The sequence below is a fragment of the Salvelinus fontinalis genome, chromosome 20 (genome assembly GCF_029448725.1).
Source record: "Salvelinus fontinalis isolate EN_2023a chromosome 20, ASM2944872v1, whole genome shotgun sequence".
Taxonomy (NCBI): domain Eukaryota; kingdom Metazoa; phylum Chordata; class Actinopteri; order Salmoniformes; family Salmonidae; genus Salvelinus; species Salvelinus fontinalis.
Window position 1 is genome coordinate 20,529,187 of NC_074684.1, and position 27,515 is coordinate 20,556,701.

General features: G+C 42.8%; 1 protein-coding gene across 2 annotated transcripts in view; it reads left to right on the forward strand.

Moving 5' to 3' along the window:
- The first annotated feature begins 3,144 nt into the window (after nt 1-3,144).
- LOC129817492 (discoidin, CUB and LCCL domain-containing protein 1-like) overlaps nt 3,145-27,515 on the forward strand; it is a 42,367-nt gene continuing 17,996 nt past the window's right edge. Inside the window, exons 1-9 of one of the 2 annotated variants that reach the window (XM_055872791.1) lie at nt 3,145-3,539; nt 6,854-7,072; nt 10,197-10,310; nt 13,317-13,460; nt 14,141-14,192; nt 15,556-15,628; nt 19,153-19,286; nt 21,464-21,504; nt 24,286-24,483. In XM_055872791.1, the coding sequence (XP_055728766.1) occupies nt 3,467-3,539; nt 6,854-7,072; nt 10,197-10,310; nt 13,317-13,460; nt 14,141-14,192; nt 15,556-15,628; nt 19,153-19,286; nt 21,464-21,504; nt 24,286-24,483 (1,048 nt within the window). In that variant the 5' untranslated portion in view covers nt 3,145-3,466. The remainder of the gene's footprint in view (nt 3,540-6,853; nt 7,073-10,196; nt 10,311-13,316; nt 13,461-14,140; nt 14,193-15,555; nt 15,629-19,152; nt 19,287-21,463; nt 21,505-24,285; nt 24,484-27,515) is intronic. The other variant, XM_055872793.1, reaches the window with a different exon arrangement.

The following is a 27,515-nucleotide window of genomic DNA, read 5'->3' on the forward strand; positions in this document are numbered from 1 at the left end:
ATTATCATTATCATTAACTGTCAGCTAAGCTGTTCATCCACCAATAACAAATGTTCTAGCCACATTTTTCTATAAACAAGGAATTTAAAAAAATGGATTTCCATAAAATGGCCCCAACAACAGTCAATCAAAATGACATTTGAATGTCTGAATAAAGACTTACAGACAGGGCAAAAGAGAAGCATGCATAAGGGTATTTGAACTCCATGAGTGTGAGAGAAAACAATGTGTGACATTATTTGAAAAGCTAAACTTCATATAAACATGATCTAATCAACCCATTATATACAAAACATTAAGAACACCTTCCTAATACTGAGTTGCAATCCCCCCGCGAAAGCGTGTCGAAAGAATTTTACAGGGATGCTGGCCCATGTTGACCCCAATGCTTTCCACAGTTGTGTCAAGTTGGCTGGATGACCTTTGGGTGGTGGACCATTCTAGATACACACAGGAAACTGTTGAGTGTAAAAAACTAGTTGCAGTTCTTGACACACTCAAACTGGTGCGCCTGGCACCTACTAACATGCACCGTTCAAAGGCACTTCCATTTTATGATCTTACCACATTCACCCTCTGAACAGCACACATACACAAACCATGTCTCAATTGTCTTTAAGGCTCAAAAATCCTTCTTTAACCTGTCTCCTCCCCTTCATCTACACTGATTGAAATGGATTTAACAAGTGACATCAATGAGGGATCATAGCTTTACCTTGTCAATCTATGGCATGAAAAGAGCAGGTGTTCTTAATGTTTCGTACACTAGGTGCATGTCTTTCACATATACTGCACAAAAATATAAACGTAACATGTTGTGTTGGTCCCATTCATTGACATAAAAGTTCCCAGAAATGTTTAATACGCACTGTTAGTGAGCATTTCTCCGTTGCCAAGATAACCCACGTGACAGATGTGGCATATTAAGAAGCTGATTAAACAGCATCCTCATTACACAGGTGCACCTTGTTGGGGACAATAAAAGGCCACAAAAATGTGGAGTTTTGTCACACAACACAATGCCACAGATGTCTCTAGTTGAGGGAGCGTGCAATTGGCATGCTGACTGCAGGAATGTCCACCAGAGCTGTTGCCAGATAATTGAATGTTAATTTCTCTACCATAAGCCAACTCCAATGTTGTTTTAGAGAATTTGGCAGTACATCCAACCGGTCTCAAAAACGGAGACCATGTGCAGACCATGTGTAACCACTCCAGCCCAGGACCTCCACATCAGGCTTCTTCACCTGCGGGATCGTCTGAGACCAGCCACCCAGGCAGCTGATGAAACTGTGGGTTTACACAACTGTAGACCTTCTGCAAAAACTGTCAGAAACCATCTCAGGGAAGTTCATCTGTATGCTCGTAGTCCTCACCAGTGTCTTGACCTGACTGCAGCTCGGCGTTGTAACCAACTTCAGTGGGCAAATGCTCACCTTCAATAACCACTGGCACACTGGAGAAGTGTGCTCTTCATGGATGAATCCTGCTTTCAACTGTACTGGGCAGATGGCAGACAGCATGTATGACATCATGTGACCGAGCGGTTTGCTGATGTCAGTGTTTTGAACAGAGTGCCCCATGGTGGCGGTGGGGTTATGGTATGGGCAGGCATTAGCAGTGGTTGAAAAATTACTCAATTGCAATACTTGAGTAAAAGTAAAGGTACCTTAATAGAAAATAACTCAAGTAAAAGTGAAAGTCACCCAGTAAAATACTACTTGACTAAAAGACAAAAATTATTTGGTTTGAAATATACCTCAGTGGGCCTCAGTGGCCTCAGTGGCGCAGCGGTCTAAGGCACTGCATCGCAGTGCTTGAGGCGTCACTACAGACTACAGACTTGAGGCGTCACTCACAATTGGCCGTGACTGGGAGTCCCATAGGGCGGCGGCGTCCGGGTTAGGGGAGATTTTTGGTTCCAAACGCTGTGTCTTTGTGAGATGCAGAGTAGGTGAACGGATGATCTCCGTATGTGTGGTTCCCACCACGAAGCATGGAGGAGGAATGATGGTGCTTTGCTGGTGACACTGTCTGTGATTTATTTAGAATTAAAGGCACAATTAACCATCATGGCTACTACAGCATTCTGCAGCGATACGCCATCCCATATGGTTTGCGCTTAGTGGGACTATCATTTATTTTTCAACAGGACAACAACCCAACACACCTCCAAGCTGTGTAAGGGCTATTTGACCAAGAAGGAGAATGATGGAGTACTGCATCAAATGACCTGGCTTCCACAATCACCCGACCTCAACTCAATTGTGATGGTGTGGGATAAGTTGGACCGCAGAGCGAAGGAAAATCATTGACTGACCTTCATGTCTTAAAGTAATGATGGACTGTCGTTTCTCTTTGCTTATTTGAGCCGTTCTTGCCATAATATGGACTTGGTCTTTTACCAAATAGGGCTATCTTCTGTATACCACCCCTACCTTGTCACAACACAACTGGCTCAAATGCATTAAGAAGGCAGGGAAGTCCACAAATGAACTTTTAACAAGGCACACCTGTTAATTGAAAAGCATTCCAGGTGACTACCTCATGGATGCTGGTTGAGAGAATGCCAAGCGTGTGCAAAGCTGTCATCAAGGCAAAGGGTGGCTACTTTGAAGAATCTCAAATATAAAATATATTTTGATTTGATTAACATTTTTTTGGTTATAACATGATTCCATATAAGTTATTTAATAGTTTTGATGTCTTCACTATTATTCTACAATGTAGAAAATAGTCAAAATAAAGAAAAACCCTTGAATGAGTAGGTGTCATTAAATAAATAGCTAGAATAGCCAATGACCAATAGCATTGCAATATATTACAGAATAGTAGGCCTGTATGAAGTAGGCCTACTAGTACCTCCTATTTGGCTGTTTTATCACTGGTGAAAGTCACCTATCTTCTTAGGGATTGTTAAATTACATTTGACATGTAGCCTATGTAAGCCTACAGGCTTAATGGTTAACCATTGAACTAAGGACTACTATACTTACTTTCAATATTCCCCTTCTAAGATAATACAGCTCAGACAGTTTAAAGGAGTAATGTTTGAACTGGTTCTATTTTAGTCTGAGTTCTCAGTACCTCCTATTTGGCTGATTTGAGTTAGTATAAAAGATCATAGGCCTATCTTTCAGCAGGGGTGTGCAGTTGAACAATTATTTTGATCAAGTGTTGCCTCTTGCTTGTCTTGGCTGCTAAACAAATATAGTCCTCTCCCCAACGACACCGTGGCTGTCAGACTGGTTGGTCGACCTGAGCACTGGGTGCCGCCTGTGGATGAAACACGGAAGAGTTCATTCAAGGAATCTACTGTGGAGATACAGGCAGGATAGAAGCACAAGAAGCGCATCGGGATCCTTTGATTTACAGCAAACCTTCCAAAAAGAAAATTATCCCATGAAGACGAGACAAATGTGTCTCCATATGCGATTTCGTTGCGTTACTTTGGATAAAATCTGAGATGTTGGGAAAGGAGAAACTTAATGGATTCTTTGTCGTTTGGACTATACTTTCCGCGTTTGGCGAAAAACTCGGTAAGTAAACTAACCGTCGTTAAAGCAACAGCGATTTACACGATTACCCATAACTTATTTTTTGGACTACAGAAGATTGTAGGTAACAGGTCTCGCTACTTTATATTCGATGGAAACGGAATATTCTTTAATTCAGCATGGCACCGATAGTTTGACATTTTACTAGACTTTGGTGGGCCATGTGTTGAAAGCACACCAGACGGGTTTTATGTACCTTAAACACATGGCACATAAAGGGTTAATAACACATTGTGTGTGACTTGTTCAATAAGCCTCGAATGTTAAGTACTTGTCATAACTGGTTTGCCAATAATCAAATGTAACAATAGTGTGTGTCGTGTAATTACAATGAATCATGTATTTGTTACATTGAATCACTGTTAGGCTACATTGAGTTGAGATCAAACATGCAGGACGTTGTGAGAAAATATAACCAGTCATTTCTTTACAGTTGTCTTTCAAACATTACTCCTTAACCCTCTGAGCTGTATTATCTTAGAAGGGGAATATTGAAAGTAAGTATAGTAGTACTTAGTTCAATGGTTAACCATTAAACCTGTAGGCTTACATAGGCTACATGTCAAATGTAATTTAACAATCCCTAAGAAGATAGGTGACTTTCACCAGTGATAAAACAGCCAAATAGGAGGTACTGGAGCTGAAACTATAATAGTTGTGTGATTGATCATCCTCCTGTATCACCACACTAATGGACGGCATGGCTCGATTTTGTATTATTTAGCCTGATAGGCTCATAGTAGGATACGTGCATTATAATGACAATGGAGCAGGGCCATCCTTTTGTGCCTGTGCTCCTGTGGTATTGTCTCTCAGTACCAAGGAGTCACCACTGGCTGCTGAACAATGCCCTACAGCGCCACGCATGCCTTAGCAGTTTAGGAGACTCAGCCAAAGCTCTCCCACTGGCTGCCTTTGGGATCCTTGTGTGGATCCATGCAGTGAACAGTTTTAGTCCAATGCACATTGTAGTCTGACAGAGCCCCTCTACCTGATATTACTGTATGGTGAGCCTCCCTGCCTGTTACATTGCATCTGCTTCCACAGCTCCCCCTCTGAGTGTGTGAAGTGAATATTTCATGTTTGTCCCGAGGGCAGGAGTCAGCCAGGTGTTCAGGAGAGACGATGAGAGATACACTGGCATTTAAAATTTAAATAGCATAATTATATTCTCTGTTAGTAAAAATAAATGCATGAGTTTGCTGGTGTATATCAGTTTGACTGAAGTGAAATAAGGATGCATAAAGGTTTTACTCTAGTGAAGTACAGTATGTGCACAGCATAGAGAGAAATGCAACCTTGCTATGAATGAGGAATCTCAAGGAACAAAAAAAAGGCAATAAATGAAATCTGACTGAAACCTCCAACACATGAGGCCATATCTGAGAGGATCAGATAAATGTCTAGGTCATTGAAGATATATATAAACAAAACAATGTCTTAGTAGGTCTGTCTGCTGGGGACGCTGTCATGTAAACATTTTGTTGTACAGTAGGTATTTAAAGTGCATGTGGGCTGAGCCTGGATTTTTATTGTTCCAAACAAACCACTACTCGAAAAGGCTCTTGAGGGGATCTTAAAGGGCCCACTCTGAACTTCTCCTACTTTACCGTTGTGTGACAATGCCACCGCTCCTGCGCTTGCCCCCGGGTGGGTAGTTGCATCTTGTTTACATTTTTCGGTCCCGCTGTGGTGTCCGCTCAGCCTCACATCTGGACTGAGTCCAGCCTTGGACCACAAAGGCCACTGTGTGTGCCTGCCCAGTGTGTGACGCTGACGTAACCATCGCTGCATGGCTGTGGACTGGCCAGTCAAGTCAAAGCTGCCATCATGTGTTTTTTAATAGCCTCATTCATTTGTCCACAGGCCAACTAATTTTCTTTAAATGTTTTTCCATGAAATGTGATTTACCTTCCTTGGAAAGAAGAGGGATCCTGTAGAGATCCTTATCCAGAAACCAGTGTTATTTCATGCATGTTTTAGGCCTGTGTGAAATGATCCAGCACTGCACAGATCCTGCCATTGATGTCTGGACTATGTGTTTCTGTTCTACATACATCTAAATTCAAGGGCCCAGTCCAAACCCTAGCCCCTACCTCCAAGCCCCAACCTGCTAGGCACTTCATGTAGGCTAGATCTGAAATAAATTTAATAGATACGATGCATTGGGGATAGGTGTAAGCATAAGACGTGATAGTAGCGCAACTTTGCCCTATGATAAGCTAGGTAGATTTTTCACCATATTGTTAATAAATATTGCTAATAATTTCACATCTACATGAAGTCTCTAGGGATTAGAGGGACAGGGCCTAGGTCTGTGTGAAGCAGTCCCGGTGACTGGTCTCTGTGGGCCACAACTGCCATGAAGCCCTTGCAGGCCTGTTAGTGCTGTCACAAGTGTTAATGCCACACCCAGGGGGACAGTGGATTAACCTCTCTGTAAACAGTGTCCACCGTGTCACCAGGGTGCTGAGCTAGGCCCGGGGCGTGGGAGCCACTGACACACCACACACACACGAAAGGGAAGCCCCACACCTTCTGAAAGAGCCTGGAGTTGGCCTAGCCCAAGCAGCTGAGCATCTCAGACAGACACCCCACCTCTCGTGCCACCCACTGGGAATCTCTAGAGAGAGAGAGCATTGCCTTTCTTGGGGGTTGTGATTTTTTTGCTTTGCTGTGTCTGCATTCTTAAGCAGAAATGCATCAGCCAGGTATTTCTGTGAAGTAACTCCTATTTGTTTTGACTTGTCTGTTTGAGAAGACGTCCACTCATTGAGACATTGGCAAATTTTTACTCACTTTGATGTTATTAAGACTGCCTTCCAATAGCTGTCATCAGAGCTTGTATTTATCTGACACAATGCAATATGTACAGTGTCTTTTGTTTTGCTTGTCTTGACTTGTCTCCCTCAATGTCTACTTAACATAAGTGATTCCTTTCATATGTACTGGCACATTCTCTATGTAGACCTGCTGCTTTTCTTGATTCATTTCAAACTGTTAGCTTAGTAATATTAGTCATGTTGTCTAGCTAGCAAACTGAACAATATGTCTCATTTACTGGTGAGGTTGTTTGGCGTGTTTGTGGAGTGAAAGTTGAGCCTTGAATGGTGAATGTTCTTATTTGCCTTCCAGTTTGAGAGAGTTCGTGTTTTTCTCCACCTAACTCCACCATCACGTGTGTTCCTCATATCATGGTTTAACTAGTCTTAAAAAATGTAACAGAAATACAACACCAAAATGGAGACGGAACTTCTTCTGATCTAACTTGACTTCTCTCCTATGGTTTTGTCCAGATGACGGTTGTGGCCACTCCATGCTGGGCCCAGAGAGTGGTGTCCTCTCCTCTAAGAACTACCCGGGAACCTACCCCAACAACACCTGGTGCGAGTGGAAGATCCGCGTGCCAGAGGGCAACAGCCTGGTCCTCAGGTTCGGAGACCTGGATGTGGAGGCACGGGATTGCCAGTCGGACTACGTTAAGGTCCTCAAGGGTGTCTACGGAGGCGAGCATGGTGAGTCTGAGTCAGCCATCTTGGCCTTGGCTATTGTCTCTCTGGTTCTATGTGGTGATGAAAGTGTGACCTAGCTAGCGGTGGTGCTGCACAGACCACAGTCTTCATAACATTCCTTCTCCACAGATGAAAAGCACATGTCAGACTGAGCTTCCCTATTCACTGAGTCAAGGACAGAGTTTCTTCTGGGGTATTTTTTTATATATAAAGAGCCGGAGGAGAGGGCGGATGTCTTTGTTGTACTTGAGAATAGCCTCACACAAAGAGCCAACAGAAGCCAAGCCAACAGAACGACATTGAGCTCCAAAAGTATTGGGACAGTGACATTTTTTGTTGTTGTTTTGTCTCTGTACTCCAGAACTTTGGTATTTTCATCCATATTGGGTAAACCATTTACAGCATTTTTTGTACATAGTATTTTAGGGGACCAAAAGTATTGGGACAAATTCACTAGCTGTAAAAAGTTTAGTACTTGGTCCCATATTCATAGCATACAATGACTAATAATCCTGAATGAATCGTGAATAATGAGTGACAAAGTTAGACGCACAAATATCATACCCCCCCCAAAAAATTCTAACCTCCCCTGTTATTGTAATAGTGAGAGGTTAGCATGTCTTGGGTGTATGATATTTGTGCGTCTGTAACTTCCTCACTTATCATTATTCATGATTCATTCACGATTATTGGTAATCATGGTAGCATCCACATTTAATGTAGATGTGTTTAGAAACATATTCTATTCTTATTTACAATACAAGTGATTCCAAAACGACACAATACATTATTTACAATACTTCTATTGGGCACAAAATAATCTGAAACACAACCAAAACTAACAGCAAATGCATCCAACAATTTTGTAGAGTCACAAGCTTGATGTATACTGAACAAAAATCTACATGTAAAAATGTCAAAGATTTTACTGAGATACAGTTTATATAAGGAAATCAGTCAATTGTAATAAATTAATTAGGCCATAATCTATGGATTTCACATGACTGGGAATACAGATATGCATCTGTTGGTCACAGATACCTTAAAAAAAATATGGGCGTGGATCAGAAAACCAGTCCGTATCTGGTGTGACTACCATATGCCTCATACAGCACGACACATCTCCTTTGCATAAAGTTGATCAGGGTGCTGATTGTGACCTGTGTAATGTATTTTTTTGTTTTTGTATTTTTTTCATAATTTATTTATTTGTTACCCCCCTCTCCCCAATTTCGTGGTTTCCAATTGGTAGTCTTGTCTCATCGCTGCAACTCCCGTACAGACTCGGGAGAGGCGAAGGTTGAGAGCCATGCGTACTCTGAAACACAACCCAACCAAGCCGCACTGATTCTTGACACAATGCCAACTTAACCCGGAAGCCAGCCGCACCAATGTGTCGGGGGAAACACCATACACCTGGCGACCGTGTCAGCGTGCACTGTGCCCAGCCCGCCACAGGAGTTGCTAGTGCGCGACAATGACATCCCTGCCGGCCAAACCCTCCCCTAAACCGGATGACACTGGAACAATTGTGCACCGCCCCATGGGTCTCCCAGTCGCGGCTGGCTGCAACAGAACCTGGACTCGAACCCAGAATCTCTAGTGGCACAGCTAGCACTGCGATGCCATGCCTTAGACCACTGCGCCACTCGGGAGGCCCGGCCTGTATAATGTTGTCCAACTCCTCTTCAATGACTGTGCGTAGTTGCTGCATACTGTGGGGAACTGGAACATGCTTTCGTACACGTCGATCCAGAGCATCCCAAACATGCTCAATGGGTGACATGTCTGGTGAGTATGCAGGCAATGTAAGAACTGGGACATTTTCTGCTTCCAGGAATTGTGTACAGATCCTTGTAACATGGGGCCGTGCATTGTCAAGCTGAAACATGAGGTGATGGAGGCGAATGAATGGCATGACAATGAGCCTCAGGATCTTGTCATGGGGTCTCTGTGCATTAAAATTGCCATCGATAAAATGCTATTCTATTAGTTGTTCGTAACCCCACCGACACATGGGACATTCTTTACACAACTTTGACATCAGCAGGATTCATCTGTGAAGAGCACACTTCTCCAGCGTGCAAGTGGCCATCGAAGGTGAGCATTTGCCAGGTGTCAGGTGGATGGATTATCTTGGCAAAGGAGAAATGCTCACTAACCAATGTAAAGAAATGTGCACAACGTGAGAGAAATAAGCTTTTGGGCTTATGGAACATTTCTGGGATCTTTTATTTCAGCTCATGGGACCAACACTTTACATGTTGTGTGCTATGAATATGAGACCAAATATGTAATGTTTTGCTACTTTAATACACATATATGTGAATTTGTCCCAATACCTTTGTTCACCTAAAATGGGGGGAATATGTACAAAGAGTGCTGTAATTTGTAAACAGTTCACCTGATATGGATAAAAAAATCCCCAAATTAAAGCTGCCAGTATGCACTTTAACCTCATTCATTGTATCATTTCAAATCCAAAGTGCTGGAGTACAGAGTCAAAAGAATCAAAAATGTGTCACTGTCCCAATACTTTTGGAGCTCACTGTATTCCATTATAGGCTCTCTTTTACCTTGAGATCTCTATGGGCTTTGATGGGGTTTGACCATATTTGTTGGTGGGTTTGACAAGTGCTTTTGGGTAGTTCCACCTCAAAAAGCACAAGAAAGGATTTCAACACCAACCATATCAGATTGTTCTGAAATCTTTTCTGTTGTTAGAAACAGATAAGATTAGCATTCCTGCAACATTATTTTGTTTCTAATATTATTTTATCTTTGAGAAATTAAGCTAATTGATTGCATCTAAATTGATAATTTTAATTTATAGGATTCATATAATATTTTAACGACCCCCCACACCCCATGCCAATCCCACCTAACGAGTATATAGTATTAGTTCTCTGTGTCTGACAAGTACTATGGACCTGCGGCTTGGACTATTGTTTCTTCATCCTATGAAATGTATCCCAGTGAATTTGGTGATGTTTTTTCCCCCTTTTCAGAGAAATTAGTCATTGAATGTGTTAGGTTTATGTCCCATCCTACATCCTGATATTACCAGGTTCTGACTAGAGGTTGACCGATTAATCGGAATGGCTGATTAATTAGGGCCGATTTCAAGTTTTCAGAACAATCGGCCTTTTTGGACACCAATCATGGCCGATTACATTGCATTCCACGAGGAGACTGCGTGTCAGGCTGACTACATGTTATGCGAGTGCAGCAAGGAGCCAAGGTAAGGTGCTAGCTAGCATTAAATGTATCTTTAAAAAAACAATCAATCTTAACAAAGTCACTAGTTAAGTACACATGGTTGATGATATTACTAGTTTATCTAGCTTGTCCTGCATTGCATATAATCATTGCATATAACCTCTTAATTTATCATTGAATCACAGCCTACTTCGCCAAACGGGTGATTTAAACAAGCGCATTCACGAAAAAAGCACTGTCGTTGCACCAATGTGTACCTAACCATAAACATCAACGCCTTTCTTGAAATCAATACACAAGTATATATTTTTAAACCTGCATATTTAGTTAATATTGCCTGCTAACATGAATTTCTTTTAACTAGGGAAATTGTGTCACTTTTCTTGCGTTCTGTGCAACAGAGTCAGGGTATATGCAGCAGTTTGGGCCGCCTGGCTCGTTGCGAACTGTGAAGACTATTTCTTCCTAACAAAGACAGCCAACTTCGCCAAACGGGGGATGATTTAACAAAGGCGCATTTGCGAAAAAGCATAACCGTTGCACGAATGTACCTAACCATAAGCATCAATGCCTTTCTTAAAATCAATACACAGAAGTATGTATTTTTAATCCTGCATATTTAGTTAAAATAAATTCCTGTTAGCAGGCAATATTACACTAGGGAAATTGTGTCACTACTCTTGCGTTCATTGCACGCAGAGTCAGGGTATACGCAACAGTTTGGGCCACCTGGCTCGTTGCGAACTAATTTTCCAGAATTTTACGTAATTATGACATAACATTGAAGGTTGTGCAATGCAGCAGGAATATTTAGACTTATGGATGCCACCCGTTATATAAAATATGGAACGGTTCCGTATTTCACTGAAAGAATGAACGTTTTATTTTCAAAATGATAGTTTCTGGATTTGACCATATTAATGACCTAAGGCTCGTTTTTGTGAGTTATTATGTTATAATTAAGTCTATGATTTGATATTTGATAGAGCAGTCTGACTGAGCTGTGGTAGGCAGCAGCATGCTCGTAAGCATTCATTCAAACAGCACTTTCGGGCATTTGCCAGCAGCTCTTCGCTGTGCTTTAAGCATTGCACTGTTTATGACTTCAAGCCTATCAACTCCCGAGATTAGGCTGGTGTAACCGATGTGAAATGGCTAGCTAGTTAGCGGGGTGCGTGCTAATAGCGTTTCAAACGTCACTCGCTCTGAGACTTGGAGTAGTTGTTCCCCCGCTGCTTTTGTGGAGCGATGGGTAACGATGCCTTGAGGGTGGCTGTTGTCGATGTGTTCCTGGTTCGAGCCCAGGTAGGGGCGAGGAGAGGGACGGAAGCTATACTGTTACACTGGCAATACTAAAGTGCCTATAAGAACATACAATAGTCAAAGGTATATGAAATACAAATGGTATAGAGAGTAATAGTCCTAAAATTCCTATAATAACTACAACCTAAAACTTTTTACCTGGGAATATTGAAGACTCATGTTAAAAGGAACCACCAGCGTTCATATGTTCTCATTTTCTGGGCAAGGAACTTAAACGTTAGCTTTTTTACATGGCACATATTGCACTTTTACTTTCTTCTCCAACACTTTGTTTTTGCATTATTTAAACCAAATTGAGCATGTTTCATTATTTATTTAAGGCTAAATTTATTTGATTGATGTATTATATTAAGTTAAAATAAAAGTGTTCATTCAGTATTGTTGTATTTGTCATTATTACAAATAAATAAATACATTTTAAAAATCGTCCGATTAATCTGTATCAGCTTTTTTTTGGTCCTCCAATAATCGGTATCGGTATCGCCGTTGGAAAAATCATAATCGGACGACCTCTAGTTCTGACCCCCCTTAGTCATAGTATTTTCTGACAAGTAATGAGACGTCTTGGGTTTTCTCCATGTTAGCAGCGCGTAGGAGCACACAGAAAGCATTTGTCATGCAGCACTATAGCAGGATGTCTCTCCTCCAGCCTGCCACTGCTACTCTGAGTAAGAATTACTGGGCTGAAGGGAGGCTGGTGTGAAGAGCAGGATATGGGCTGAGGGTAGTGTTGAGCTGCTATATCCATCATGCTGTAGTGAATGATCATCATGCCCACTTTGCAACCCACCCACAGCTGAGGTTACCAGTACAGAGGCCAGGGTGTCAGAGGCCCTTTGAAACCTCAGTGGTGAAACACCTTGGCTTCTCTCCTCAACAGATTCCTGGTGAAAGTATTCCATCACTGACCAGGTTTCACATGTTTTGCTCATAAATATCCATAGGAATTAGTGATATTTACAGTATCCCATTCCCGGTCATACCTTGAAAGTTGTATTTTCACACTTCTTTGAAACTCCTTATATGACCCTTCAAATGTTCCGTAGGGCAATAGGGCTGGGGAATGTAATTATTTGTTCATCATGAAATCCCTCAGTGTTGTTGACGTGTAGTTCAGTGATGGAGTGGATATAGTGATTTCCACCCAGAGGATGTGGTTGCCATGGAGCTGACTGGTGGAGGACTCATGTTTCATCATGGTCGTCAGGTGAAGCAAAGCCACACAGGCCATTGAGACCAAACATAACCAGCATGGGCTGCCTGGCTGAGACCCGGTCTTTGGAAAGGGCCCTGGGCAATGTGCTGGGTTTGGGTGTCTCTCTCTCTCTCTCCCCCTCCCTTTGTCTGCCCTGCAAATTATTTACAGTGAGATTCCTGTCGCTGACAAAAGGGAAGCATTCTTTCCTCCTGTGTGTGATAGAGAGGAAGAGCGGTTCAGATGACATGTGTTTTGGGTTGTTGGGGCTGAAAATAGAGAGCCTTGTCAGGGAGACCTGGAGGGACAAACAGCCCCTGTGGGGTGGTGGGTAGGGGGGACCGTGTAGATGGCAGGTCAGAACCTGTCTGCCTCTCCCACCTCTCTGACCTCAGATATGGACGCACCATCTTGTGTTGGTCATTTGGAATATGAAATGAGTTCATATTGCTGTCAAAATGCAGATGAATGGTGGTTATGAGAAACCTATGTCCATCTCTCCTGTTGCAGTGTATGGGACCTTCTGTGGCAGCCTGAAGTCCTACCCCAGAGAGGTACACACGGACTCCAATGAGGTCATCGTCCAGTTCCGCAGCGGGCGCCACATCTCGGGCCGAGGGTTCCTGTTCTCCTACTCCTCAGGGGACCACAGAGGTTTGAGCCTCTCTCTCTCTAGATCTACACCTAAACTAATGATTCAATGCTGTTTCATGCCAAAACAATGATCTTGATAAGAATACACCGTTGTCTGAATTCTACATGTGTGTTTTTCTGTGCGGTCCTTTGGTTGACCTTCTCTTTCCACTGAGGACAGTCAGTGCTACTGGTTAATCAATCAGCTGTGCCACGTGCCACCACTTGCCTGTCCTGTCCTCTCCTTAGGGTAAACCCACAAGGGTTGGGGCTGTTTCTACATGCAGCATTATCAAACACAGCATTGACTGTTGTAAGTCAGACCATATTGAATGACACATAGTCACGCTGTGTATGTGATGATCCAGGATATTCCAGGAGTTTACAAACTGGTTTTGGTGGTTATGCCTGTTTCCACCATTATGATGTTGTTGACCAAAACATCATGTAGTTGATCACTAAGAGCAATCACTGTGTGCGGTGCGTGTGTGTGTCTGTGCGTGTGTGTGTGTGTGTGTGTGTCTGTGCGAGTGTGACATTAATGTTCATCCCAGAGGGAGTGAAGGAAGCAGGGTCTACATCCTGTTGTTGTGTTCCTTTCTGCTCCACAGGGCTGGTTTCCTCTGTCTGCTCTACTACTGGTCACATGGTATTTTCTCCCCTCATTGTCTCTCGGCTCCTCCCCTGTTTTCTCTCCTCAGATTTGCTCACATGTTTGGATAAAGGCAGCCATTTCTCAGACTTAAAATACAGGTAAGGTTGTTTCGTATGTGGCTGTGTGTCTGAGACAAGTCAAATGTCTTGCTTGAGTCCTTGATTAACTGTAATGGCAATAGATTCCTAGATTGATTATAGGCCTTAATGAAAAATATTACCCCTTGTTATCCCTCAGCTAGTCAATTATCGCATTTCCTCAATATTCTGATATATACAGTTGAAGTCAGAAGTTTGCATACACTTAGGTTGGAGTTATTAAAACTTGTTTTTCAACCACTTCACACATTTCTTGTTAACAAACTATAGTTTTGGCAAGTCCTATATCGACATATCCTGAAAGGCCGCTCAGCAAGGAAGAAGCCACTGCTCCAAAACCGCCATTAAAAAGACAGATTATGGTTTGCAACTGCACATGTGGACAAGGATCGTACCTTTTGGAGAAATGTCCTCTGGTCTGATGAAACATAAAAATAACTGTTTGACCAATATGACCATCATTATGTTTGGAGGAAGCTTGTAAGCCGAAGAACACCATCCCAACCGTGAACCACGGGGGTGGCAGCATCAGGTTGTAGGGTTGCTTTGCTGCAGGAGGGACTGGGTGGACTTTCATGTGAAGGAAAATGATGTGGATATATTGAAGTAACATCTCTAGACATCCGTCATGAAGTTAAAGCTTGGTCGCAAATGGGTCTTCCAAATGGACAAAGACCCCAAGCATACTTCCAAAGCTGGTATTGGAGTGGTCATCACAAAGCCCTGACCCCAATCCTATAGAAAATTTGTGGACAGAACTGAAAAAGCGTGTGCGAGCGAGGAGGCCTACAAATCTGACTCAGTTACACCAGCTCTGTCAGGAGGAAGGGGCCAAAATTCACCCAACTTATTGTGGGAAGCTTGTGGAAGGCTACCCGAAACGTTTGACCAAAGTTAAACAGTTTAAAGGCAATGCTACCAAATACTAATTGAGTGTATGTAAACTTCTGACCCACTGGGAATGTGATGAAAGAAATAAAAGCTGAAATAAATCATTCTCTCTACTATTATTCTGACATTTCACATTCTTAAATAAAGTGGTGATCCTAACTCACCTAAGACAGGGCATTTTTACTTGGATTAAATGTCAGGAATTGTGAAAACTGAGTTTAAATGTATTTGGCTAAGGTGTATGTATTTGGCTAACTGTATATATACCATTTAGATTCAAGTGTCTTATACGTCTCCATTAAGTCCATTTTGTCCCATTAGAGTGTAGTAATGTTGATTGTGTAAGCAGAGACCGCCTCTGGTGTGAAGAGATTACTTACCACTCCACTGAACCGTGTCCATCTGGTGAAATTGACAGGATGGGGCCAATGCGTTGTCAACAAGTGAGTTCTATTGTTGTCTACCCCCACAGGAAGTACTGTCCGGCAGGATGCAAAGCAGTGGCAGGCGACATATCCGGGGACATTTCCCAGGGTTACAGGCATGTAAGTAAACGTCTAGTCCTTCTCAAAGGTAGCCTATTCTCTGGCTTTCTTCCAGGTTTATAAAGAGGACAGAAATGCTGTTTGGTCACTGCCTCCCCCCTGGGGAAAGTTTTTAACCACAGATGTTGGTTTGCAGAGTAGGTATTTACGAGGCATCGTTGTGTTGTTGGAAGCCTTGGCAGCAGTTCTCTCCTAACAGGTTCTAGTCCCCTGAAGCAGCCAGCCAAGCACTTGTTTGTTTACCCTTGATTACATTGTCCTGTCTTCTGTCAGAGGAACACGACTGTTCTGAGGCACCACTTGGAGCACCTCAGCCCAAAGGTGCTTTGAGTAGTAGTAGGTCTGAATGGGCCCTTGTTAGGCGCAGAAACAGACACACCAGAAGCTGGACAGGAGAAGTTGTCCCCAGGCTAACCAGTCGTTGCTGGTGCTTTTGTCTGGCTGCTGCTGTGGAACACACATAAAGTGGTTGTGGAGGTATATTGGATGGGTCATCTGTTTATGTAACTGTGGTGCATTTTTACTCGGCAGCAGAGCTGGACTTTGCTGTTAGGTTGCACCACAGGGCAGCCAAACCACAGGGGCAAGGCAACTGTAAAACCTGGTGTTTGTGTGTAACTCGGTCTGCTTTGTCTTAGGGCTTGTGTACTATAGAAGGCTTTGGGCTCATTACACATAGTTAGAGCTAGAGATGTCTACCTCTCTTTGTAAGGCTGTTTCATTGTAATACCTGGAAATAGTAGTGTAATACGTGTAATACCATAAGATGTCTAACACTCTGAGGTGAACAGCCAAACACACATATAGACTAAGCTCTGTGAGAAGATTCTGGTCACTGTATTCACCAAAATACTCCAGAACTGTAGTTATACTAGTCCTCCTCTCTATGGGGCTCAGGATGCATTTCATGTGGGTCACCTGGATGGGTCGATCCCAGTGGTCCTCTGGCTCTGTTACCCTGGCCAGCCCTGCATGGGTTTCAGTATCTAAAAAGACAGGGGCTTTCCAGACCAGGGACTTTCCAAGCCTCCTGAGGTTTTGCTCTCTCTGGGGTTTGATCGGGGCTATTGAGCGGCCGCCCACCGGCCAGGCGGTCAGTGTGACAGACAGCTCCAGGCTTAGGAAGCCCAGCAGGGAGCCCCAGCCCCACAACAATAGGCCTGGAGGAGCACAACAACAGAGAACTTCCCAACCGTCTGCTGGGAAGAAGGATGAGCGTCGAGGGCTTGGCGTGCGCCGAGGGCTTGGTGTGCATCCCAAGTGGCACCCTATTCCCTTTATAGTGCACTACTTTTGAACAGGGCCCATAGAGATCTGGTTAAAAGTAGTGCACTATATAGGGAATAGGGTGCCATTTGGGAGAGACTGGGCCAGAGCGATTGATTATTCCGTGTAGGCTATTGAATAGGGAGGGTTTGGTGGAGGGCCTAGATTATGAGGAGATGATGCCTGTGGAACAGGTGTTTATCTGTCCACTGCACCCATTCAATAGACACACTCATTAGCATTTAGACCAACACGTATGGCATTAATGGTTCCTCAGAGTGTATTTATTATAACCATACAAGACCTCTACACATTGTGGCTATGTATTTTATACACTGTGTATCTGTAATTAATGTGGTTATCATACCATATGTCATAATTCAGTGTTAATAAGCACTAAGTGAATTAATAATTTAGCAACATATTTTGTTGTTTGAAAGGTCTACTTAGTTAGTGCTTATGACCCTTGGGAAATAACAGCAGGGAAGTAAGTGACAGCAGGGAAGTAAGTGACAGCAGGGAAGTAAGTGACATTTTGATAGTTCCTCTCCTACTCTGTAGTATTCCACACCCCTAAAATGAAATAGTCCGCAGAGGTTTAGACAAGGAGGTTAACAGAGGCAGGATACATGGACAATCTCAGTTAGAACCAGACGGTCTTTGGCTGATGTAGTCAAGCCATTATCTAGTCTAATACGCTCCTACTAGTAGCAGTAGCACCAACCTTGAACCCAGCCCTGCTCCAGCAACAGTCCATGATTAGTCTCTAGCCATAACTCTGACTGGGGCCATGATATCATATACAAACTACCAGAGCCTATCCATCTGCTCCACAGACAGGCAGGGCAGAGTTCAATGTATTTACAGTGTGGTAGTCGGCCAACCCGGCAATGTATAAATGATCAGAGTAATAATAATGAGACAGTTAAATCTGACCCAAGAGCAGCTGTTAGTCCAGATAAGCGACAGCCAGGCCTCTGTAAAGCAGCTCCTCAGGACCCCAGCCACTGGCCCCTGATCTGTACCATGGAGCTGTCGAGCAGCCTCTCCCCCTCCCTCCCTCCCTCCCCCACTCAGAGGAGAATAGTGCTCACATATAACACCTAGTCACCAGACCAGCCAGGCTTTTTACAGGGACAGGGAGGAAATAGCTGCAGGCTGAAATGAGCCGTAACTGATTTTAACACTGAGCTTTCACCTTGTCTCCATGTTGAAGTTAAATTATATATTTATATTTATTTCGGTCTTTTTTATCATGTTTGAACAACAATACGTTTTCAGAAATACATTTTTCACCTATATTAGTGTTTGAGTGCTTGTTTCAATAGATCCTTGATGGACTTTATGGAAAATTATATCGGCAGAGCTACGGTTCATTTTTACAGCACTCCAGTGATTGCTATGTTAATTGTAAGGCATTTCACGTTGTCTTGTGGAGGAAATGCCTGTTATACACTTATCCATCAAAGAGCTCCTTTTAACCTGTCCCAGTCCTTCATTTCAGTAGCAGGGTGGGGCGATCTCTGAGAGGTAGGCATCTAGCTATTCCAAAGGTACTGAATGTTAAGTGACAAAGTACTGCTTTCCTAAGTAACGCACCACAGAGAAGTATGTTTGACATTCCTCCTACAGCTGCAATTACTGTAAATATCGACCCTGAATGCAATCACAATGTGCATTTTTTCCCCCCACGTGTAAATTAAGTGTGATGTGATTGAGAATGCATGGGGCTTATATTAGATTAGCGTCTACTGTGGCTCCATGTCATGAGATTGCCTTTTTAATTTGGGATGAGATGCCTGCGCTCCCACTGCTGACACAGATGAAGGACGGGGAGCTGCATTGCTCTCCTATGTGCCACGTTGAAGGGAACCTCAGAAATGAGAGGAATGGTGCACTGATGGAAGCAGTAGTCCAAGCTCATTCACTTTTGTTGAAAGTCCAAGTTTTATGTATGTATTTCATGGCCCACACTCTCTTGGTGAAATGTTTTTTTTAATGTCTGAGTGGTAGCACCACACACAGTTTGGCTAGCTCAGACTTCCATTACAAGAGTGTCTGGAGTTTTACACTTCTCCCACCTTCGCTGTGTTTAGCCCTGGTTGTTATCTGAGCTGTGTCTGTCTGTGTTATAGCATATCTGTCTCTTGTTTCAGACCTCTATGATGTGTTTGTCTGTCTCTATATCACACCTGTGGTCTCTGTGGTTTCAGACCTCAGTTCTGTATGTCTAATATATTATATCTCTGTTGTTTCAGACGTCTGTGCTGTGTAAGGCTGCCGTCCATGCAGGGGTTATCCTGGATGAGTTAGGAGGCTGGGTATCCGTGGAGACCCACAAAGGCCTGAGTCACTACCACGCCACCAGAGCCAATGGGATCCAATCCAAAGAGTGAGTACTGGGGAATTACAGGCCATGATTCAGAGGATGGGCAGTACAACAGCAGTAGACTTGAATGTTAGGCCTCATATGTGCCTCATATTCACAGCACTATAGGTTTCTGTAAGCAGAGGTACCAATTGGTGTCCACAAACATTAGCCACTGGTTTAGGATTTATTTTTTTAACAGTCCGATGGAAGTTGTTGATAATAACTCTCTTAAGAGGAGTATAAACCTGCATGATGGGACAACTCTTATGTTTTGTGTCATCTCTGCTTCGAGTCTTAAATAAATGTCTGCTGCCCCAGACCTTGGCCAGGTTTACCTAGGTAGAAACCGGATTAATCAGGCAGGGCTAGCGGGCTAGCATTCCTGCACTGTTTCAATGATAGATTAGCCGGCTTCTCACAAATGTCAGAGACAGTCAGTCTTGCCTATGGCATTCATAGAGATTTATGATGGAGTTCTGAGGTGGGGGAAGAGAGAATAATAGTGTCCATCAGTCATAATTGACTAAAGCGTGTCGTCGTATAGCCGGCTTTTATACATGTAACACAGTGATGCATCACTCATATTATGACAGCAGAGTGAAGGCAAAGGGGCTTGAAATAATTTGATTTGATTCTTAAAGAAATGGCCATCACTCAAGCTGTCCTTAATGTTCAGTGGGGGAGGAGGATTTTGTCATTTGAAGTAATGCATGCAAACCTAACGTGATAAGTCGTTCATATCAAATAGGCTTCAGAGACCCTAAGCCTAGCTATGTGAATGCATTGGTGCAGTGATGGCAAATCAAATTGTGACATTTTGAAATGTATAGGTTCGGTTTTCACATATTACCCTGTATTGATTTTCCCTCTACACATACCGAGCACTCCGCATCAATCAATCACTTTCTAAATGCGTAAATGTGAACTCTTATTATGTGTAGCAAATAAATCTTAATTGTAGCAGCACATAAACATTTTGTCCTACTGAACCTGTGTATTAACATATTGTACACTGACATTTTCTTTATAGCCATGTAACAACATTGTATGAGCTTTGCAAACATATTCTATACAAAGGAAACATGCATGGGGTCACATTTTCTTCATGGCATTCACTGGCTGAACATGCACTGCTGAATTGAATATGTTCAGTGTTGTTCTCTGGCTCCTGATAGAACTTTCTCTTGAAAAAGAGCTGTGTTATAAATGGACAACCCCAGCCTAATACAAGTCTAATTCTCCAAATACTTGGCCTTTGCTGAAGGGGATGAATACTTGGGTTGTGTTAGAACATGAAGTTAACTAACACTCCAACAGTATGTATAAAATGCAGCAAGGATTGGATTCTGTTAAGCCGTTGTGATAATACAAGTTTGATTTAACTTGACTTCCTAATTGGATTCTGCTGGATTAAGACATGAACAATATTTACTCTGACAAGACCCATGTCCATACTTTTCTCTCCATCAACCACAGCACCATGCTTCCCACTCCCAGGATGGCTGACCGTGATGATGTAACAGTCTCTGTCCAATTTGGAAGAAAGGATCAATATCTGTTTTGATAATGACTCTGTTATTGGAAACGGATCAGCTCAAACCAAGATGGATACCTGTTTTTATTCATGTTGTAGCAGGAACCGTTTCTTTTTGACTGTTAGATAATAGATCATTTTGACACTCCCAGGTGCAGGTGAAAGTCAGTACCCACGTTAAAGTGTTTGATCTTTTGTACTTTGACTCACACCTCTTATCGCCCATAAATATAATTTAACCACCACGTCTGCTTTTCTGAACTGTTCAAAGAAAAAAAAAATCTGATCCAGGAAGCTGGTGAAAATGATAGTGATGAGTGATGGTGGAGAAATATAAAATTCTCCCAACTAGCCCCCTGTAATTAACACCAATCCTGGTGTCTTAATGTGTTCAGGTTTATCCCCCAGCTATAGAGCGCTAGGAGAGAAGAGACTACACAGGGAAGAGCAGGGGAAACAAAGCACAGGGTTCTCGGTGAAGGCTGATTTGGGAAGAGAAATGGGGGGGGGGGGGGACAATCTGGGTATGCTTCTTTGTGGCCACAATGGGTGTTCCTCCACAATGGCAGGCTCTCCACAATGGCATGCCCTCAATCTATCACTGTAATTGTAATTGTTGAAGCTAACGGCCCGTCATTGATGGATATTCTTTTTCTTCTTCCAGCGGCTCTTTGTCCGAAGCTCTCTTCACGTTCCTCATTAATGGTAACATTTGTTTTGTTCTCTTTCTCTACTGATTTTATGCTCTTAAATTGTTGTTTCTTAAACTACAGTTTCTTAGGCCATTGTTTTTATCACATAATAAAATATGCTGCATTTTCACCAGGAAGGAATGTATCAAAGCCTACCACTTACGAAATTAAACATTTTATGCCAGCATTTCTGATGACTTACTGATAGTTGTTGAAAAAGGAAGTAATTCACAGTCAAACGGGGTAAAAGATCTGGTTTGGAAAATGAAAGCTGGTCTAGTCACACCTTATCTTGGTGTGAAGCGTGGGAACCCTGTATCTCTTGTCTGTGTGATATTTTCATACAGCTGTTTGCAGTCTGGCACAGTTTCATCCAGTCAGTCGGCTATAACTGTGGAGGTTCTGGCTATCTATATCACAGGCAGGCAGGCCTGGGAAAGCTCACAAATCAACTGTTGGTGTCACAGTACAGATGTGTTCAGACACTTGACGGTACAACAGCTGTGTCAGTAAACAGACTGCACATATTAGGCTTATTTACTCTCAGTTACTCTGGACAACAATACACATTTTCAAAGAAGTTGTGATGTAAAATGTGTCTCGTTCCCAATTTACAGTTGTCATGTTTCTTGTAGACACTATCACATAGGCCTTATGTGGTAAATTGTTTTGCTCAAAAGGACTATTCTTTCTAAAAGATCAATAATTGCACAAAGGGATCTTTGCTCTCCGATCAACTTAGACAGCATCAATGCTCAAATGACAAATTGACAAATGATGCCATGACATGTCTGACATATATGTTCCCTAGTCTGGACTCTTCATGACCTCATCAACACTGTCGATGTCCTGCACTTTAATTAAGACTAGCTCCTTATTGACTTTCCTCAAAGCTCCACTCTCTCATTATGTTGGAATGGTGAGGAGGACAAGAGTCATAGCTTCTTTACATAGGGTTTTAGTTGGTTGCAGAGTTAACGGGTTTAGTCAGACTAGTTGCTCCTGGGACTGTTCTGACAGGATGTCTCCTAAGGGGACGATGTCGTCGATGCACTTATTAATGAAGCCGGTGACTGATGTGGTAAACTCCTCAATGCCATCAGATGAGTCCCGGAACATGTTCCAGTCTGTTCTAGCACATCAGTCCTGCAGCTCAGCATTCGCTGATACTTCCTGTTTGGGTTTTTGTTTGAAGGCAGGAATCGGGAGAAAAAGTTAAAAAGTTATGGTCAGATTTGCCAAATGGAGGGTGAGCGAGAGTTTAGTATGCGTCTCTGTGTGTGGAGTAAAGGTGATCTAGAGTTTTGTATGTGTCTCTGTGTGTGGAGTAAAGATGATCTAGAGTTTTGTATGTGTCTCTGTGTGTGGAGTAAAGATGATCTAGAGTTTTGTATCTGTCTCTGTGTGTGGAGTAAAGGTGATCTAGAGTTTTGTATGTCTCTGTGTGTGGAGTAAAGGTGAACTACAGTTTTGTATGTGTCTCTGTGTGTGGAGTAAAGGTGATCTAGAGTTTTGTATGTGTCTCTGTGTGTGGAGTAAAGGTGATCTAGAGTTTTGTATGCGTCTCTGTGTGGAGTAAAGGTGATCTAGAGTTTTGTATGTGTTTCTGTGTGTGGAGTAAAGGTGGTCTAGAGTTTTGTATGTGTCTCTGTGTGTGGAGTAAAGGTGATCTAGAGTTTTGTATGTGTCTCTGTGTGTGGAGTAAAGGTGGTCTCGAGTTTTGTATGCGTCTCTGTGTGGAGTAAAGGTGATCTAGAGTTTTGTATGTGTCTCTGTGTGTGGAGTAAAGGTGATCTAGAGTTTTGTATGTGTCTCTGTGTGTGGAGTAAAGGTGATCTAGAGTTTTGTATGTGTCTCTGTGTGTGGAGTAAAGGTGATCTAGAGTTTTGTATACGTCTCTGTGTGTGGAGTAAAGCTGATCTAGAGTTTTGTATGTGTCTCTGTGTGTGGAGTAAAGGTGATCTAGAGTTTTGTATGTGTCTCTGTGTGTGGAGTAAAGGTGATCTAGAGTTTTGTATCTGTCTCTGTGTGTGGAGTAAAGGTGATCTAGAGTTTTGTATGTGTCTCTGTGTGTGGAGTAAAGGTGATCTAGAGTTTTGTATGTGTCTCTGTATGTGGAGTAAAGGTGATCTAGAGTTTTGTATGTGTCTCTGTGTGTGGAGTAAAGGTGATCTAGAGTTTTGTATACGTCTCTGTGTGTGGAGTAAAGCTGATCTAGAGTTTTGTATGTGTCTCTGTGTGTGGAGTAAAGGTGATCTAGAGTTTTGTATGTGTCTCTGTGTGTGGAGTAAAGGTGATCTAGAGTTTTGTATGTGTCTCTGTGTGTGGAGTAAAGGTGGTCTAGAGTTTTGTATGTGTCTCTGTGTGTGGAGTAAAGGTGATCTAGAGTTTTTTTTTGCCTCTAGTTGCACAGGTGACAGAAATGAGGTAAAACGGATTCTAGTTTTCCTTAATATTAGAGATTGAACACCAGCTGTTGTTGACAAAGAGACACACTCCACCCCCCTTGAGTTTACCCAACGCTGCTGTTCTGTTCTGCCGGTACATAGAAAAAAAGAGCTAGAATATTATCCATGTTCTTGTTCAGCCAAGTTTCCGAGAAACATAGTAAATTACAGTTCTTCAGATCCCGTTGATAGGAGTCTCGAACAGAGCTCTTCCCGTTTGTTCTTTAGTGATTATACATTTGCCAATAGAACAGAGGGCAGAGGAAGTAGTGGGAATATTTTTGGTAAAATCTTATTCAGTTAGAGCAGCAGAATTGTTGTTATTTACTTCTGTTGTTGTTTTCTAGACTGTAAGAACCAGTCAGTGTTGCAGCATGTGTCTGTTAGTGCCAGTTCGTGGGGAGAAGCGATGGGTTGTCAGTCTGACTGGGCGCCCAACAGCTCCCAGGCTGACCCAGGATCAAGGGGCTGCACCTGGGCTGCAGATCAGAACGACAGCCTGCAGTGGCTCCAGCTGGACCTGGGGGAGAAGAAAAGGATCACAGGTGAGATAAGAGCCCTACTCAGGGGAACCTGCTCTCAAACATAAAGCTTCCAAATCTCCTCTCTACCTGACTCTACAAATAGAAGCTAAGTAGCACTCTGACTTTTTCCTCAGGGCTTATTCATTTATTTGGATCCCCATTTTGTCTCCACACAATATTGGGCATGTCCGGCTTGCTATACTTACAGTGCCTTCAGAAAGTATTCACACCCCTTGACATTTTCCACATCGATTAAATTGAGATTTTTTGGGCCACTGACCTACACACAACCCTGGAATGTCAAAGTGAAATGTATGTTTTTATAAATGTTTACAAATTAATTACAAATTAAAAGCTGACATGTATTCAACCCCTTTGTAATGGCAAGCATAAATAAGTTCAGGAGTAAAAATGTCCTTAACATGTCACATATTTAATTACATGTATTCACTCTGTGTGCCACACATTCAATTATCTGTAAGTTCCCTCAGTCGAACAATGAATTCCAAACATAGATTGAACCACAAAGAGCAGGCAGGTTTTCCAATGCCTCGCAAAGAACGGCACCGATGGGTAAAACTAAAAAAGCAGACATTGAATATCCATTTGAGCATGTTGAAGTTATTCATTACACTTTGGATGGTGTATCAATACACCCAGTCACTGCACAGATACGGGCATCCCTCCTTAGTCAGTTGCCAGAGAGGAAGGAAACCACTCAGGGATTTCACCATGAGGCCAATGGTGACTTTAAAGAACTTAGATTTAAAAGGCTGTGATAGGAGAAAACTGAGGATGGATCAACGACATTGTAGTTACTCCACAAAACTAACCTAATTGACAGAGTGAAAAGAAGGAAGCCTGTACAGAATAAAAATATTATAAAACATGAATGCTGTTTGCAACAAGACACTAAAGTAAAAGTGCATAAAATATGGCAAAGCAGTTCACTTTTTGTCCTGAATACAAAGTGTCATGTTTGGGGCAAATCCAATACAACACATTACTGAGTACCACTCTCTATATTTTCAAGCATAGTGGTGGCTTTATCATGTTATGGGTATGCTTGTAATCGTTAAAGACTGGGGAGTTTTACTGGATATAATAGAAATGGAATGGAACTAAGCACAGGACAAATCCTAGATGAAAACCTGGCTCAGCCTGCTTTCCACCAGACATTGGGAGATGAATTCACCTTTCAGCAGGACAATAACCTAAAACACAAGGCCAAATCTATCAAATTTTCAATCAAATGTATTTATAAAGCCCTTTTTACATCAGCAGATGTCACAAAGTGCTATACAGAAACGCAGCCTAAAACCTCAAACAGCAAGAGATTATAAGAGTACATGGTCATTTAAGGCCAGATTGTTCTTCAAGAGGTTCAAACGTTCATAGATGACCAACAGGGTCAAATAATAATCACAGTGGTTGTCGAGGGTGCAACAGGTCAGTACCTCAGGAGTAAATGTCAGTTGGCTTTTCATAGCCGAGAATTCAGAGGTCGAGACAGCAGGTGCGGTAGAGAGAGAGAGTTGAAAACAGCAGGTCCGGGACAAGGTAGCACGTCCGGTGAGCAGATCAGGGTTCCCTAGCCGCAGGCAGAACAGTTGAAACTGGAGCAGCAGCACGACTAGGTGGACTGGGGACAGCCAGGAGTCTTCAGGCCAGGTAGTCCTTAGGCCTCCGGGAGGGGTGGTAGATTGAGAGAATAAGAGGGAGCGTATTCAAACAAGACACCATATAGGACAGGAGAATTACACCACATATAACAGACTGACCCTAGCCCCCCGGCACATAGATTATTCCAGCATAGATACTGGAGACTGAGACAGGGGTGGGTTGGGGGACACTGTGGCCCCATCCGAAGCTACCCCCTGCCAGGGCCAAGCAGGCAGGATATAACCCCACCCACTTTGCAAAAGCACAGCCCCCACAACGCTAGAGGGACATCAACAGACCACCAACTTACTACCCTGAGACAAGGCTGAGTATAGCCCACGAAGATCTCCTCCACCGCACGAGCCCAAGGGGGGGCGCAAAACCAGACAGGAAAAGCACGTCTGTGACTCAACCCACTCAAGTGACGCACCCCTCTTAGGAACGGCATGGAAGAGCACTAGTAAGCCAGTGACTCAGCCCCCGTAGTAGGGTCAGAGGCAGAGAATCCCAGTGGAGAGAGGGGAGCCGGCCAGGCAGAGACAGCAAGGGCAGTTCGTTGCTCCAGTGTCTTGCCGCTCACCTTCGCACCTCTGGGCCAGACTACACTCAATCATAGGACCTACTGAAGAGATGAGTCTTCAGTAAAAACGTAAATGTCGAGGCCGTGTCTGCGTCTCTCACATGGATAGGCAGATCATTCCATTAAAATTGAAATCTATAAGAGAAAGCCCTGCCTCCAGCTGTTTGCTTAGAAATTCTAGGGACAATAATAAGGCTTGCATCTTGTGACCGTATCGTACGTGTAGGTATGTACGGAAGGACTAAATCAGAGAGATAGGTAGGACCAAGAACATGTAATGCTTTGTAGGTTAGCTGTAAAACCTTGAAATCAGCCCTAGCCTTAACAGGAAGCCAATGTAGAGAGGCTAGCACTGGAGTAATATGATCACATTTTGGGGTTCTAGTCAGGATTCTAGCCTTGGTCTGACGCCATTAAAAGGAAATGTACCACTTTCCCGAGTGCAGTCTCAGTGCTATGATGGGGTCTAAAACCAGACTGAAGCATTTTGTATACATTATTTGTCTTCAGGAAGGCAGTGAGTTGCTGCGCAACAGATTTTTCCCCAAAAAATTGAGAGAAATGGGAGACTAGAGATAGGCCAATTTTCATTTTTTACATTTTCCGGGGTCATGGTTTGGCTTTTTCAAAATAGGCTTTTGTCGTGACGTTGCTACCATTAATGCGATGACGGCTATTCATCGAATAATTACATACCACGTTCAATTATTACGCAATTCAATTAATCATATAACTATTTATTAAGTAGTAATCTGGGGCACCACGAGAAAAGTTTATTTAACAAGTTACCATTTCCCAAATTAACTCAAAT